This window comes from Acartia tonsa, chromosome 14, assembly GCF_053477335.1.
Source record: "Acartia tonsa isolate MP-2025a chromosome 14, ASM5347733v1, whole genome shotgun sequence".
Classification (NCBI taxonomy): domain Eukaryota; kingdom Metazoa; phylum Arthropoda; class Copepoda; order Calanoida; family Acartiidae; genus Acartia; species Acartia tonsa.
In genome coordinates, this window is record NC_137273.1 from 34272246 (window position 1) to 34287230 (window position 14985).

The 14985-nt window shown below is 33.8% G+C and overlaps 2 protein-coding genes across 3 annotated transcripts in view; both read left to right on the plus strand.

The window, feature by feature from the left end:
• The window catches only part of LOC145306504 (uncharacterized), a 354771-nt gene that overhangs the window by 326425 nt on the left and 13361 nt on the right, over nucleotides 1-14985 (plus strand). The window contains exons 16-18 of one of the 2 annotated variants that reach the window (XM_080148639.1): nucleotides 207-313; nucleotides 1269-1328; nucleotides 1842-2249. In XM_080148639.1, the coding sequence (XP_080004765.1) occupies nucleotides 207-313; nucleotides 1269-1328; nucleotides 1842-1969 (295 nt within the window). In that variant the 3' untranslated portion in view covers nucleotides 1970-2249. Of the gene's footprint in view, nucleotides 1-206; nucleotides 314-1268; nucleotides 1329-1841; nucleotides 2250-14547; nucleotides 14637-14985 lie in introns of those variants that run through there. The other variant, XM_080148640.1, reaches the window with a different exon arrangement.
• Nucleotides 2851-14557, plus strand: LOC145306506 (uncharacterized). The gene is made up of 11 exons (XM_080148645.1): nucleotides 2851-2995; nucleotides 3280-3340; nucleotides 3908-4008; nucleotides 4590-4660; nucleotides 5061-5113; nucleotides 8956-9049; nucleotides 9774-9886; nucleotides 10523-10638; nucleotides 11061-11122; nucleotides 11587-11642; nucleotides 12546-14557. Exons 2-11 carry the CDS (start codon nucleotides 3306-3308, stop codon nucleotides 12643-12645), a joined length of 801 nt encoding a protein of 266 aa, XP_080004771.1. The 5' UTR covers nucleotides 2851-2995; nucleotides 3280-3305; the 3' UTR covers nucleotides 12646-14557.

A 14985-nucleotide genomic window follows, 5' to 3' on the forward strand; every position in this document is an offset into this window, starting at 1 on the left:
CACTGCGTAATACAACTTGATTTTTTAAAAAAATGTAGATCCTGCTGCTAGGTCAGGCGTGTGACATTAAAAGTAGGTTTAGTGGGAATGCTCTGTCCCATATTTAGGCCTAACTCCAACATTCACAGCTAGCACATCCTGTCAAAAGTCTTGCAATCAAAGGAGCTGAACTCAAAAAGAAAATAAGGTATATGATGATATTTAATAGAAAAGAAAAAGAAGACCATGGCCTCCTGGTACAAGATTGCTGGCTTTAAACCGCCCAAAGATAAAGATGACACAGATACAGAGGATGATAATAAAGATGATGATGGTAAATACCCTCTTTCTGTCAGTGCCTAGCTTCACACCCCCCCCCCCCCCCCTCTCGTGCCTCAAGAAAACGATAAGGGAAGGGGGGGGGGGGCAGTTAGCCTATTTTTGCCAGGGATCTAAAAGAATAAGAATCGGGAATTTACATAAATCAATGTTCATTCTCAATATGATGCTTCAAATTACCTCATCTGCACATTGCAATTAGTGTTTGAAACGTTTAGACACTTAATTTAATGAACCAACCAATCAAAAGTCTCTAGAGTTGTTTAGCCAACGAATAAGAAAACGTTATTATAAAACTCTGGGTGTAATATACAGCCCAATATCCCCTCCCTCCCTGATTTTACTCCTTTTAAATCTATCCTATTGTAACCATAGTAACCAAGAATCTTGGCGGATAGATTAATAAGCGATAAATTTATGTACACCCCCTAAAGAAAATTTTTCCTTTTTTTGGTTGAAGAGTTTGGACACTATAAGTTGGGAAGTAACCATCCAATGAAAATTCCTTTGGATTCCAGTTTAATTTACTAATCATAATTGGAGTATGATGATTTATTATCGATTGTCCTATCCCTTTAGATCCCTACTTTTTATATACAGAAGAAGCAAGAGGAATTATCCTACTGTATAATTAAGTAGTATGTTTTTTGTCAGACGCTTAAGATCTCAAAAGCAACTAAACTGATCTTTATGTTAGGTGAGTTAAGTTTAAATAAGTCCTATGATAGTTATATTTGTAGATTTTAGTCTTGGGATGATTTCAAGCTATATTTCTCTCTGCCCCTAAATGCTGGAAGCGTAGCCGCTAGTATCATCATGTAGGAGGAGGGATAAGAAAATGGGTGATAAGTTAAAGTACATCTCCAATGATGATAAATAAAATGGTAGGTGGGGGGAGGGTTGACAACTATGGTCCACTGATGATAAAGAGGGAATTTACCATGATAAAGAAGACGATGGTGTTGATGAGGACCTAGAGAAAGGAACAGAAGCAATAACTAGTGCAATCAAGGAACCAAGACGGATATAAAGAGATATTTTGGCGGTTTCCCACAAAGGGCCTTAATTTTAAATAAGGAGAGAAGCGGGTTAGTTTTTCTATGCTTCATTGCTTAACCAATGCTTTGGACCATAACCCTGCGGGGTCTATAACTGAGGGAATACCCCAGTACCCAATATAACCTAACCTAACCTGACCTATAGTAATAAAGAAACTAACAAATAAATCCCCCTCCTTTATTATCAGTCTATTTCAAAATAAGGACTGTTTGACCTTATAAATATACCTACAGCCTCAAAACTGATAACAAGTCTTGGAGAGATGGGACATTGGACTGTAAATTACACTACTACTCAAAGCTTAATAACTATTTGAAGTAGGTATAATATTAGCTGTCTGAAATCTTTGGGTTCTTTAGTAAACTCCGAACAGAAAGGGTGATTTTGTTATTTATCAATAATGTGTTTATCAAATTATTGTCTTATCCCTTAAGATCCTTCGTTATATCCGATCTTGTCTTGATAGTCAGCAGAAGAGATGAAGGCGAAGCTAGAGAAAGTTATGAACGCAACCAATAAGTACAAAGCTATTCGGCAAGCAGAAAAATTTACTAATACAATTATAGGAATGTTTATGATGTTTTTTTGGTGATTTGATGACTTAAACCATGATCTAGTTTTTAGTTTGGTCCATAAGAAGCGCAGCAACAGAAGCTAAAAACAATTTTGCGCTTTTACAACAATTTAACTTGTTTAGAACCCTTTTTTTAAATGAAATAAATGAGGGAAGTTTTTCATTTGTTTGTTTATTGCTTAAGGTTGGGGTATTTTAAGTAAAGTTAGCCCTTCTGGGTTAGGGCATCGTAGGTGAAGTCCTCTTCAGGCTTAGGCTCCTTGGTTAGAGGTTAGGAAATAAGGAAACATTTCTCCAACATTGCATCCATCCTTCTTATTTAAAGTAATAAAGGTACTAAGAAAGAGAGGGAATGTCTGATTGAGCCAATAGGAGAATCGCATCGGAATTTACATTGGATCTCATTGGTTGAAATTATGTACACATTTTCCTACGAAGGCATGTTTTTTTTCATTTCATACATACATAAAAGTCAGCTGTTAACAGTATATTTTCTTAGTAGAAAGCTTTGCGGAATCAGAATTAATTGCCCAAAAATTTCGTTTACAATTTGAAAGCTTGAAACAAAGTTGGATTCTTAAAAAAAAAGTTAGGCTGGCAACTCGCTGGTGAGGCAAAATTATTTTTGTGAAAAATCCTCCATTATCGCATAAAAAAATTTACAAAAATGAAATAAAATCTTAAGAGGGTTATTAACATATGATTTTGTTTAATTTTTGTAGATTTTTAATGTGCTTTTGGATGATTTTTCACAAAAATAATTTTGCCTCACTATCGAATAGCGAGTCTATCATTTTTTATGAATCCACATCAGCTTGAGTCGAAAGTAAACAATACTTTTGTCTGCTAGGAATGTTCTCTCTTAGATTTGACGAAAAAAGGGTTCAGAATATTCTTCTACTCTTCTATTTCTATTTTTAAAGTGAGCAACAACTTAGTTATCATGGATTTATAATTCAACAAAAAATACTCATAAATAATTCACAATAGCTGATAATATTAAAGAGAAGAAGGAAAGGGAGGCTGCTGGCCTCGAGGGTGAAGGTAAAGTACATTTTTTAACAAGCTAAACTACTTCTAAGGTTACAAGCGTCTATGCCTCTGAAACCTCTTAAGTCATTTCAGGGAAAGGGGCCGGGGGTAGGAAGTCGAACCTTCTTTTTGAATTATGAATGTAAATGGAGGTACACTAACCAAAATAGCTATAAACCATCCCTTGGAGTACAATAAGATTTATTGTAAAGAACCATAAAACGTTATCTATATTGCATCTTTTTTTATCAGTTTTATGATTAGGTATTGTAGTTTTAAATCAAAATATTTTTTAGATCCTGAGAAAAAAGAACAGCAAAATATGATAATGGAAACTTGGAAAAAGATGATCACCAGGTAACTAAAAATGTATAATCATCATATTAAAACCAGTTTTGTTAGAAAGTGCCTTTGGCATCTTGGGGTTAACAAAACTGGTTTTAATCTTATAACTGTATAGTGTGTTTTTATTTAATACTCTAGGACAACAGAGTTGCTTTATTTAACCCCCTTACCATTGACAGAAGTTAATAATCAATATCTCATTTTCTCATTGACATGGGACATTTTGTATCAGAAAAAATATTTCATTGTTTTAAAATAAAATATGCATCAAAAACAGGTTTTTCAATGTTCCTTATTTCTGAAGATTAATGGATCATGGTCAATTTAAAGAATGTGCAAAATTGCGTACATTTTTGAAATTTAAATTGCGAGCTTATTTTTAATAGTAGCAAAATGTTATTCATACTGTTAGAATCATTATAATTAATGAACCAACCAATCAGAATTCAATTAATGTTCCCAAAGTTGTAAAGCCAATGAATAAGAAAACGTTATTAAAAACTTTGGGGACTAGTCTAATAAATAGTCCAAAAAAAGTATGAAGTACAACAAGAAGTAATCAAGCTTTATTTTTCTCAGTGCTGCTGAACCAATTGTTGATCCTGGTAAGAAATCTGAACCAACAAAAAAAAGCAAATTTTTTGAGAAAAAGTTTTATTGTGAGAATCTTTGCTACTTGCAGGAAAGTTTTGTGTTCAAAATTAATGGAAATTTTGGTTATAGTCCCTTTCGTGACAACTCCTCTGAAGGGGTGTTTCGTCGAATTTGCACAGCAGCTTTTGATAGGTTATTTTAGTTAAGGTTGGGTGGTTGCCCCGCAGGTTTAGCCAATTGGCCCCTCAGTGTTAGAGCTTCCCGCAGGGGCTAGAAATAGGAGAAAAGCTACTGTGAAAATACGACGAAATGCCTCTCACTAAAGGGAATATACCCGAATTTTTCCACATTTATTAACATTAGTGAAGGTATACTATAACTAACGTTGTCCTTCAGTCAGTAACGCTATGGGGGAAATGTAATAATCTCGGCTGTTATTTGGGATAGATTCAGATTTTTCCCCAAAAGCATCCAGTATACAATTTACTTTATCTGTCAGACTTTCGGTTATGCTACAAAAACATTTGCATATTAATTCCCCCCCCCCCCCCCCTACACCTCTACAACTCACTTTGTCCGTTTGTTCATTCAATTGTGCTTAAGGATGTTCCCATCCTTGTTCTTTGAACAAGTTTTCTAAAGTATTTAACACAAAAACTATTCTTAAAGGATCTACAAGTCCATGATGAAAATATTAAAAAAGCAGTGGACATTTGTAGAGAAGATTTGGGTAAAACGGTAAGTATTATTATTTTATTAAATGCAAAATACAAAATTTATTTTTCAGATGCATCTTTATAGTTCTTACACTGTGGCTTGTAATTTATTGCGTTATTTTAAAAAAACTTTTTTCAAGGGGCAATTTTTCTTGGGAGGGTTGTAGAAACCTCCACTAAATTAGTTATTAACCTTCTCAGGACCTATGAAAAGCTACTTTGGAAAGGAGAACCCTATCGGTTCAGCGGTTAGAGAGATGCTTTTACAGACAGACAGACACACTGTTACTTTTAATTATATAAGGCTATATTGTGATCTTTAAATTACATTATATTAAATTAAATGTCCCTGTTTCAATAACAATATTTTTATTTTAGCAGTATCTTATCCCCTAAGATCGATAATAATGTTTATATTTTAGCATGGAGCAATCAAAGAAAGGTTTAAGATCGCGTGTAGCAATATTTCCTCTAGGTACCTTGTTCTGTTTATACGAGTAAAGAAACAATGGTGCTTTTCCTGAAAGTACCTAGTCGAGCACAGAAACCCACCCCCTTGACTTTGAAATAGATTTTTCTCGTATTCATTCGAATCCGGTGGATAAGAACCGGTTCTCATTAATACGAAAAAACTATGTCTAGGACCGTATTATATCCAGAATTCTACGAAAATAAAAATGTACAGGGTCATTCAAGAGAAATGATTTTTAAAAAAACTTAATTATGCATAGAAAATAAAACAATTATGTAAAATCTTTTATATATTTGGAAAACCTATTATGGGACATTTATGTTTCAAATATTTAAAAACGATTATTTCAACAAATTATGCCCTAAAAACCGGTTTTTCCAAAGGCCTTTTTTTCGAAGATTTTCTAATTTAAAGGTTGTAAAAAAATGCATACCTTTTTGAAATTCAAATTGCGCAGCTTGTGTTAATAGTAGAAAAATGTTATGTTTATCGTTAAAATCGTCATAAGCTCTAGTTTTTTAATATATAAAAACCATTCCTGTGCTACGTATGGTATAGGAGCTACGTGATTAAATGTTCCAATTAATTAAAACTTTTAAACCTCTTTCTCACATTTTTCATCGTAGCTTCTAAACTACAAATAGCACAAAAATGGTACTTATATTTTTAAAAACTTGAGATTATGACGAATCTAACGGTATGCAACATTTTTCTACTATTAAAACAAGCCGCGCAATTTGAATTTTAAAGACGTGTGTATTTTTTTCACACCCTTTAAATCTATAAATCTTCGAAAAAAAGGCCTTTGCACAAACCGGTTTTAAGGGCATAATTTGTTGAAATAATCATTTTTAAATATTTGAAACATAAAAGTCCCATAATAGGTTTCCCAAATATATAGGGTAAGGGGGGGGAAGTTTCGGTAAGGGGCCATTTTCGGTAATTTCGACCTACCTTCATTAAATGACCCTTTTCTCCATGTTCCTCTCAAATGACAGAAAAAAACATAAAAGCAAATTTGTTCCTTATTAAATTGCCTACAAAAAAGTATATAATGATTTTTTTGTGAGATGAATATTAAGGGTACTTATTGGGTCTCAAAGTCGGACGAAAAAAAATTTTTTTCAAAAATTTTTTAGTAGGTGTGTAAAGATCGACGTACACAAAAAATGGTAAGACCTAGAGCTGATCCGAAAAACTTTTTGAACTAAGAATTGCCCGTTTTTTCCAAAACCGTTGAGAGCTTTAAAATCGGGTTAATATTTTTTTCAAAAATGACCAAAGTTGGCGCCGGGGGGAAAAATCAGTAATTTCCAAAAATAATTTAATATATATGTATTTCACTAACCTAACCTTAATTTTCTCAGGAACCATTTGACCAATAGAGATGATTTCTTAAACTTAAGCTTTTATGCTTATAAACTACCTTCTGGTTTAGAAGTCACCCCCTAGCCACCAGCCCCTAGCCCTCCGGGGCTCAAAAAACCTAAAAATTAACCTAACCTTAATTTTCTCAGGAACCATTTGACCAATAGAGAAAATTTCTTAAACTTAAGCTTTTATGCTTATAAACTACTTTCTAGTTTAGAAATCACCCCCTGCCACCAACCCCTAGCCCTCTGGGGCTCAAAAAAAACCTAAAAATGAACCTAACCTTAATTTTCCTCAGGAACCATTTGACCAATTGAGATGATTTTTTAAACTTAAGCTTTTATACTTATAAACTAAGTTTAAGTTTAGAAGTTGCCCCCCTGCCGCCAACCCCTAGCCCCCCGGGGCTCAAAAAACCCTTAAAATGAACCTAACCTTAATTTTTTCAGAAACTATTTGACCAGTAGAGATGATTTCTTAAACTTTAGCTTTTATGCTTATAAACTAACTTCTAGATTAGAAGTCACCCCCTTGCCACCAACCCCTAGTCCTCCGGGGCTCAAAAACCCTAAAAATGAACCTAACTTTAATTTTCTCAGGAACCATTTGACCAATAGATATGATTTCTTAAACTTAAGCTTTTATGCTTTTAAGCTACCTTCTAGTTTAGAAGTCACCCCCCACCCCCGCCAACCCCTAGCCCTCCAGGGCTCAAATAAAATTTTAAATTGAACCTAACCTTAATTTTCTCAGGAACTATTTGACCAAGAGAGATGATTTCTTATACTTAAGCTTTCATGCTTATAAATTAACTTCTAGTTTAGAAGTCACCCCACTGCCGCTAACCCCTAACCCTCCGGGGCTCAAAATTTAAATAAGAAATTTAATTATGGTTAGGTTCATTTTTAGGTTTTTTTTGAGCCTGAATACCTTACCTACTAACAACCTAGATTAACCCTATTGATGTTATAAATAACATTTTGACACAATATCATGTTATTCCTAGATAAAAATGAACAGAAAGAAATATTTAAAATGAAAATGTATGCAGGGTGAAAATGGTGAATTTTTGTCAAAGATGACACTTTTGCTTCAAATTTAATTTTTGAGGTCAATTTTTAATCAATTTTCATGTTTTTTGAGCTAAATCTATAGTTCAATGTGAGCTTTTTTAGGATCAGGCCTAAAAAGTAATAAAATACGTTTTTTTCTTATATTAATTTTAAGTTTTTTTTTAAAAATTTCGAGAAAAAAAAATCGAAAATTCGCATCTTTAAAAAAAATTCATTTTTAACATAGAAGGAATAGTTCGATCATTATGAAACTTTTTGTGGATAATCCCTATAACCTATACTAATTATGATTATTTATGTTCGTTTTTCATCGATTTTTTTAGGTTGAAAAAAATTACCGATATTTCCCCCGGTGGTGGGGAATTTTCGGTAACTTTTTTGCGGTCATTTTCGGCAAACTTCTAAAAGTCCTAGGATAACGTCATTTTAGGACCTGATAGTCCTTTCCATAAGCTTTCTACCAGTCTTGGTTTCATTTGAAAATATTAATATTTACCCCATTTTTTTTCAAAAAAACCGAAAAAAAACCGAAATTTCCCCCCCCCCCTTACCCTAAAGGACTTTACATAATTTTTTTATTTTCTATGCATAATTAAGTTTTTTTAAAAATCATTTCTCTTGAATGACCCTGTATAATCATAATATTAAAACCAGTTTTTTAGCCCGTGCCTTCGGCACCTCGGGGCTACAAAAACTGGTTTTAATCTTATAATTTTACATTCTATATCCGCGGAAAGCTGTTTATAATACGATGCAAGATTATACTATTAAATAATGTTTCTTTTCGAGTGTTTCTTTTTATTAAAAGTGAAGCTTTTCTATAATTAGGGTCGGGCCGTCCGTCCGTCAGTCCGTAACAGTTGGCTCTTTTTGTTAATTTAGGTATGTTAGAATTGTCCTATCGATAGTAAACTTTGTATGGCGATTCCTTTACTAGTTAAGTAGGATAAAGAAAACATAGCAATTCTATAATTGTTACCAGAATGTCCGTACGTCCAGTTTAAACATGTTGATTTTTAACTTTTTTAACAGCAATTTTTTATGTGATATAACTATTCGATTAGCTTGATTTTTGGAACACTGATTCCTAGGACAACAAAGGAGATACAATGTTATAAGCGAAGCAGCTCTATTATCAAGTCCTAAAAATGTTAGTATGTCCTTAAACTTTATCCTGTATTGAAGCAGTTTTTCAACAAATTTACTTAAATAGGGCAAGGAAGGGTGGGGGGGGGGGGAGTGCTGGTGTTAAAGAAACATTTTGACCATTATATAAAGTAGAGAGGGGGGAAGGGTAATTGCTGATAGATTAAGCTGCAGAATTTTAAATAACAATATAATGTTCTACTGAAGATGTAGGCAAATTACTAAACTCAACAGAACAAGTTTTATTTGCTACAGTGCTTTATGTCTGGATCTAGATCTCCTGCGTAGGAACACATTGTCAACCAATACCTGGCCACCACTCAATACAATCAAGTCTTTAGCCTTCGCTAGGAAATTCAAATTATTTATTTTTTGCATGTCTCAATAAGCTATGATAAGTTCTTAACTAGGACAATATTTCCCCCAAAAATTGCCACATTTTGTCAATATTTATATACCTATCTATGAATGGACTTTGGACATTCAAATCATTGGTTTTGTATAATTAGGAAGGAAGGAGGCATATTGTAAAATATACGGGTACCCAAAGTTTTAAAACCACGTTCTCTCATTCATTTGCTTAATATCCTCATAGGTTTTTTTTTCAATTTTTCAATTTTTAATTTTTCCCGACAGAACTATGATTGGCCGCGGCGCTCGGCCCCATGGCCGGCCTAGCCGCAGCGCTCGGCCCCATAGCCTGCCTATCCTCGGGCGCTCAGCCCCATAGCCTGCATAGCCGCTGGTGCTCGGCTTCTAGCCTATAACCTAACCTAAATTATCGTTCTCTATCATAGTTCTGTTGTATAAACATTAGATAATTTTCAAATAGAAAAAAATAACGCCCTTACATCTTTATCCTTGATTGTCTTATCCCTTAATATCCCTGCTGATCACCTAATGTATTTATGGCAAATTGCCGGCTAACCGGATATCCGGCAGTAAAAATCAGCCGGATATCCGGTATTCGGATAGTTTTAATATCCGGTAACCGGCCGGATATCGAAAATGGCCGGATATCCGGCCAAACCCTAATGTGAATGACATGAAATAAATAATAATAACGCACGTACAGAGATCAATGGAATGTGGCGAGCAGTCACAAAAAGCTACCGCTCTGCTGGAATTGGTGTTGCCTTAAATATGGAGGCGTCCTCTACTTGTGCGCTGGTTGTAGATTAGCGAGGTAAGAGTAAGGGAGGGAGGGGACATGGCACTGTGAATAACAGGGGTTCCCAAAGTTTAATGACAACGTTATCTCATAAGATGGCATAAAAACTTTAAGGATCATGTAAAGGAAACGAAGTTGCTGGTTTCGTTTATCTTCACCTTTTAAAAGGAGAAAAGCTACTGTGAATAGGCTAAATCCGCAACTTTGTTTCCTATATACGACCCAACTTTAGTTACTTACATTGAATTTTGATTGGTTTGTAACTTTTCAACTAATAGTTCAAATCAATAGATGGGGTAATTTTGTTTATCATTATTAGGGGTATGTATCAATTCAACATCTATAGTAAAATTCCTAAATATTCCTAATTTTGACAGGGTTTATAAGGAATGATACAGTGTTGAACTTCAAAAAAATTTTTTTCCATCTCCATGGTAGAATGTATTATAAGAAAAATTTACACTTTCAAATTCATAAAAAAAAATCAACTAGGTATTAATCACTTCGCCGTATATTACTGCCAAAATTTTCTATGAAAGTTTTATTTTCACTCTTAATGTTGTTTTTCGTCATTTTTTCCCCTAAGGACTTCAAAAATAATTGTCTCTTAGTCTCAATAAGTTTCATTAAAAAAAATGTTGTTATTTTCAGGTACTGCAACATTAGTTGTGCCAGAAACCATTGGGGGGTGCATATGGAGTTTTGTAAAATGTGCCGGCATAACAAAATATTGAGAGAACCTGAATTTAATGAACCGGCATTTATTGGTAAGTTTTATTTTTTGTGTGTTTCCCTCAAAAAGTGTAGCGAGCACTGAAAACCCCGTCTCCTTATTTTTGAAATACTCTCCCCTGATGATAAAATAATACCCCTGATCTTGTCTGTAGTACAACTTCTCTCACCCTCAATTTTGGCCAAAATTTTCAGGTGCTTTTCTCGCATTCCCCTGGACAAACATTTTGCACGCCACGTGTCCTTTTCCATACAAATCCTTATATAAAAGTAATAGGATCTCTGACTGTCTGTCTATACCGAAGGATCTTGCTAAATCATTGAAACCAAAATAAAAAAGGGGGGTTGCGAATTCAACCCCACGCCACCTTAATTGCCCTTAGAGCTCTCAAGGGCGTAGCCTCTTATACCTACATAATATAGTAAAATTTAAATATTACATATTAATATTATCTAGGAATATCAAAGCACAGTATAGCAGAAATTAAAAAGAAGGGTGAAACTATGTCTCTTAATCAGGTGAGGTTATTTATTAAAGTACCCCCCCCCCCCTTCTATTTTTTTTGTTGGGAGGGATTCACTGTTTAGTGATAGCTTAATTTTTAATGAAAGTACCGAAAAGTACATTGGATAAAAATTAATGAGAATAATATTTTGTTAAATTCTAATCTTTCTCCACGACAATTTGATGTTACCAATGGCAGAACGAATCTAAGGTTTTAGGGAGGAAGATTTATTAATTTATTATTGTCTCCTAGATAAATCAGGGGGGAGGGACATTCTACTGTAAATTAGCTATTCCTTTAAGTTTTATGAATACGTTTTTTCATTTATTGTTTAAAACTTTAAAAATATGATTGGATTGTCAAAACATTTCAATCATTAATTTGTGTTTTGACGACTTAAGACAAAACACTAAGTATCTATGGTTTTGGGGGGTAGATTTATATTTTCCACTCAATCAATGATTTTGATTGATTTAGATGGTGACGATGTTTGATGAGATAGAGGAAGCTAAGAAGTTGACTGATGATGACACAGGAATAGATAATCAGATTTACAGTATGGATTCCAATCCGTTACATTTCCGGTTCTCAGCCATACGAAGAAATCCAGTTTTTTACGAATATAAAAATGTACAATCATAAGATTAAAACAAGTTTTTTGAGCCCGTGTTTTCGGGATTGCGGGAAATGTCTATTCCAGTATGGATTGCAATCCGATATATTTCCGCTGGATTAGAAATAGAATCAGTTCCGAGCCCAACTGAAGAATGATCGTATTGTATTATAGTTTTTCACGAAAAATTATCAGTCTGTCTCTTGTTTAACTGTCCGTCTGTCTCTCTGTCTGATGATTATCTCATGAAAATTTTTCAGCTAAATCTGTTTTTTCTGTCTGTTTATCATCCTGTCACTGTTTATATGTCTGTCTGTCCGCCTGTCTGTTCATCTGTCTGTCTGTCTGATGATTTTCTCATGTTATCTCTTAGATGACCCCGTTGACTGTTTGAGTGTCTATCTGTCAGTCTGTTCGTCTGTCAGTCTGTTTCTGTCTGTTCATCTGTCTGTCTGTCTGATGATTTTCTCATGTTATCTTTCAGCTGACCCTGTCGACTGTTTAAGTGTCTCTCCTTCTGTCTGTTCGTCTGTCTTTCCCGCTGCCTGTCTGTATGATGATTTTCTCAGTTTTCAGCTGACCCTGTTTACTGTTGGAGTGTCAATCCGCCTGTATGCTATTTCCTCTGTCGTTTATTGGCTATTTTCTGTGTCATTTATTGGTCAGCTCGTATATCTAATACTATTGTAGGGGATGGTGTAAGGGGTGGGAGATCGTTATTTTAGCCCGCTACAGAGTTCACTTTATTAGAGAACATGAAAATCTTGTGTAAGATCCAAGTAATAATAATTCATTGCCAGAAGAAGATTATTTTACAAAAATTAGCTAATCCTGTGGACTGTTTGAGCAATACACTAAAGATGTTGATGCCACCGAGAATGAGACAAATAGTACAGGAAACTTTATACATACGTCATACATAGATTGTGTAATATTTATAGTAGATACGCTTTTGCAGGGATTTTAGGCAGGGAGTAAGGGAGGGGACAATTGGCAATTAATTCAATTTAAGAGGGTTTGCTGAACAGCAATGAAAACCAGATTTATCAAGAAAATTTTACCAAAATTGTAAAGGGATCATGGTAGCCTAATTTAGAACAAAATTAGTTCTAAGAAAAAAATCATTTTCTTGAAAATTAAATTATCAACACATCACAATGTAGTAAACATTCTGTAATTAATCACTTGAAAAACTACCTCAACCCTTCTCATATATTTATAACTGACACGTAAATTCAAGCGGTTCTTAGATTATTTAATACATAAATATCACAGTAGGGTTTCTATACCTACATGAATGACATTTTCTTGGGAAAAAATATTTGTTAAAACCAGCCATTAATAGGTAACAAATTTTTCTGTCTGCATATTCAAAACTAGCTCAGCTAGTTAGCGGGGCATTGCTGCGAAAGTACCCAAAGTCAGTCAGAATCTGCTGTATTCGTGCACATTCCCTTTAAGCCAGTACCCAAAGTCTGAGACTTCTAAAAATTAATTTTTCGATTCATTGTCCCCTCCCTTACTCCCTGGATTTTAGGTGATAGGACAGTTAGCGATGGATCATTTTCTGTAGTTAAAAATTACCTATTGGTTGAAAATTTATAACACTAGTAGTTTGGAACCAACCAATCAAAATGTAATAAATTGAGCCAACGGATAAGAAAACGTGATTATAAACATACTATAAAAGAAAGTGTTCTCTCAATTCTGGTAGCAATTATAGAGTTAATACGCTTTCTAAATCGTACCTAACTGTGACAGGAATCATCATGCAAAGTTTGAAGTCGATAGAACATTTTTCTAATTTGCTTAAATTAAAGATAAGAGCCTACCGTTATTAACGAATGGTTTTACGTAAGACCCTTATTATAGAAAAGCTTCGCTTAAAAAAGATTTTATTTACTACATACCTACTGAATGTTTTTTAAAGTGTATAAAGTTGTTAATTATCAGAAACATCCGATGTTCTTCCAGTACATACTAAAAACTCATCTCTCTGAATTTATTGACGGTATGGACATGGAATGGATGGAAGATTTGCCTGATTAATTAAGGACGTATGGATGAAGAGTTCCTGATTATGTAGTAGCTATGCTCAAAAGTGTTTTCTCTAAAAGTTTTTATCGAGTGCGGAAACCTCTCTCCCTTAATTTTGTGCGGAGCCTGTACTTTCGTTTCCCTAACTCTGCGGGGCTATCCTATACCCAATACGACCTAATCTAACCTGAAGTAAAACTTAAAATACTATCCACTGCTCCATATTTTCAATATGGGTGTCTTTGCTCGATTAGGTCGCTTTAGAGAAATCACCTTATATTTTCTTAAGAGGAGCAATATCTTTTTGTACAAATTATTTCTAATATTTTTTGATAATTAAACAGTTTGATTCATTCCAAATCCAGTGATAATTTAATGTATTTAAATGCAAATTGTAATGAAAAAAATTTATGTTAACTTTCTTTGATTTTTTGTAGCACCTTTTATCTATAAAGTTTAAATATGCATTTGACGGTTTATGACGCTTTTGTTGTTGTTCTATTAGATACCTATTAAATTTTCTATAGATATCTATTTAATTATTAGTTTATTCTTTGTTGATAAAATCTGATTTGTTATATATAGAATTTTTGCATTTGTTTACTTAAAAAAAAAAAATATTTTTTGAAATCTTTATTATTGTACAATAATATATGTAATATATGATCTATGATATAAAATGTGATTATTTAACGAAAATTATACTTTAGATTTTTATTTTTTTATTTTTCTAATGTTGAGTTGTAAAATATTGATCAATGTGATATTTTTTATGACCAATTTTTTTCAGATATAAAATGAAATAACTTGTTTATTTGAAATTATAAAATTGAAGATAAAAAATGTATGCCAAGAGAGATATACCGTATTCTCTGAAAGGAATCCATAACTATCCACATTCTTACCACTACCAGCGACCCTGGCTCAACACGTACCATGCTACTCATTACCATGCACAGTTAGGGCTTCTCAGACAAAGGTCGTGCAATCAAAGAGTTGGTTGTCTGATGGGTGTTACTTAAACTAATACCCTGGTTGTTATTATGGAAAAGGAGACATTTAGTTCTCTTAGTCATCCTGCGTTGTTTGACCTGGCTTTTGAGTGTCATGAACAGAAGCCTCGCCCGTATGAGGTACCCACATCCTGGTAAAGATTTATTGGCTGTTTCCCTGAAATTCCGTAGTTATTCGACCACATAAAACCCCAATCCCCCCATTTTTGAAAA

Excerpts from the sequence above, each read along its gene's own strand:
- LOC145306506 (XM_080148645.1), top strand. The coding sequence starts at position 3,306 with ATGATAATGGAAACTTGGAAAAAGATGATCACCAG. Across the intron at positions 9,050-9,773 it reads TCAAGTCTTTAGCCTTCGCT|AGAGATCAATGGAATGTGGC; the intron begins AGGAAATTCAAA and ends TAACGCACGTAC. Across the intron at positions 11,643-12,545 it reads AAGTTGACTGATGATGACAC|AGCTAATCCTGTGGACTGTT; the intron begins AGGAATAGATAA and ends TTTACAAAAATT.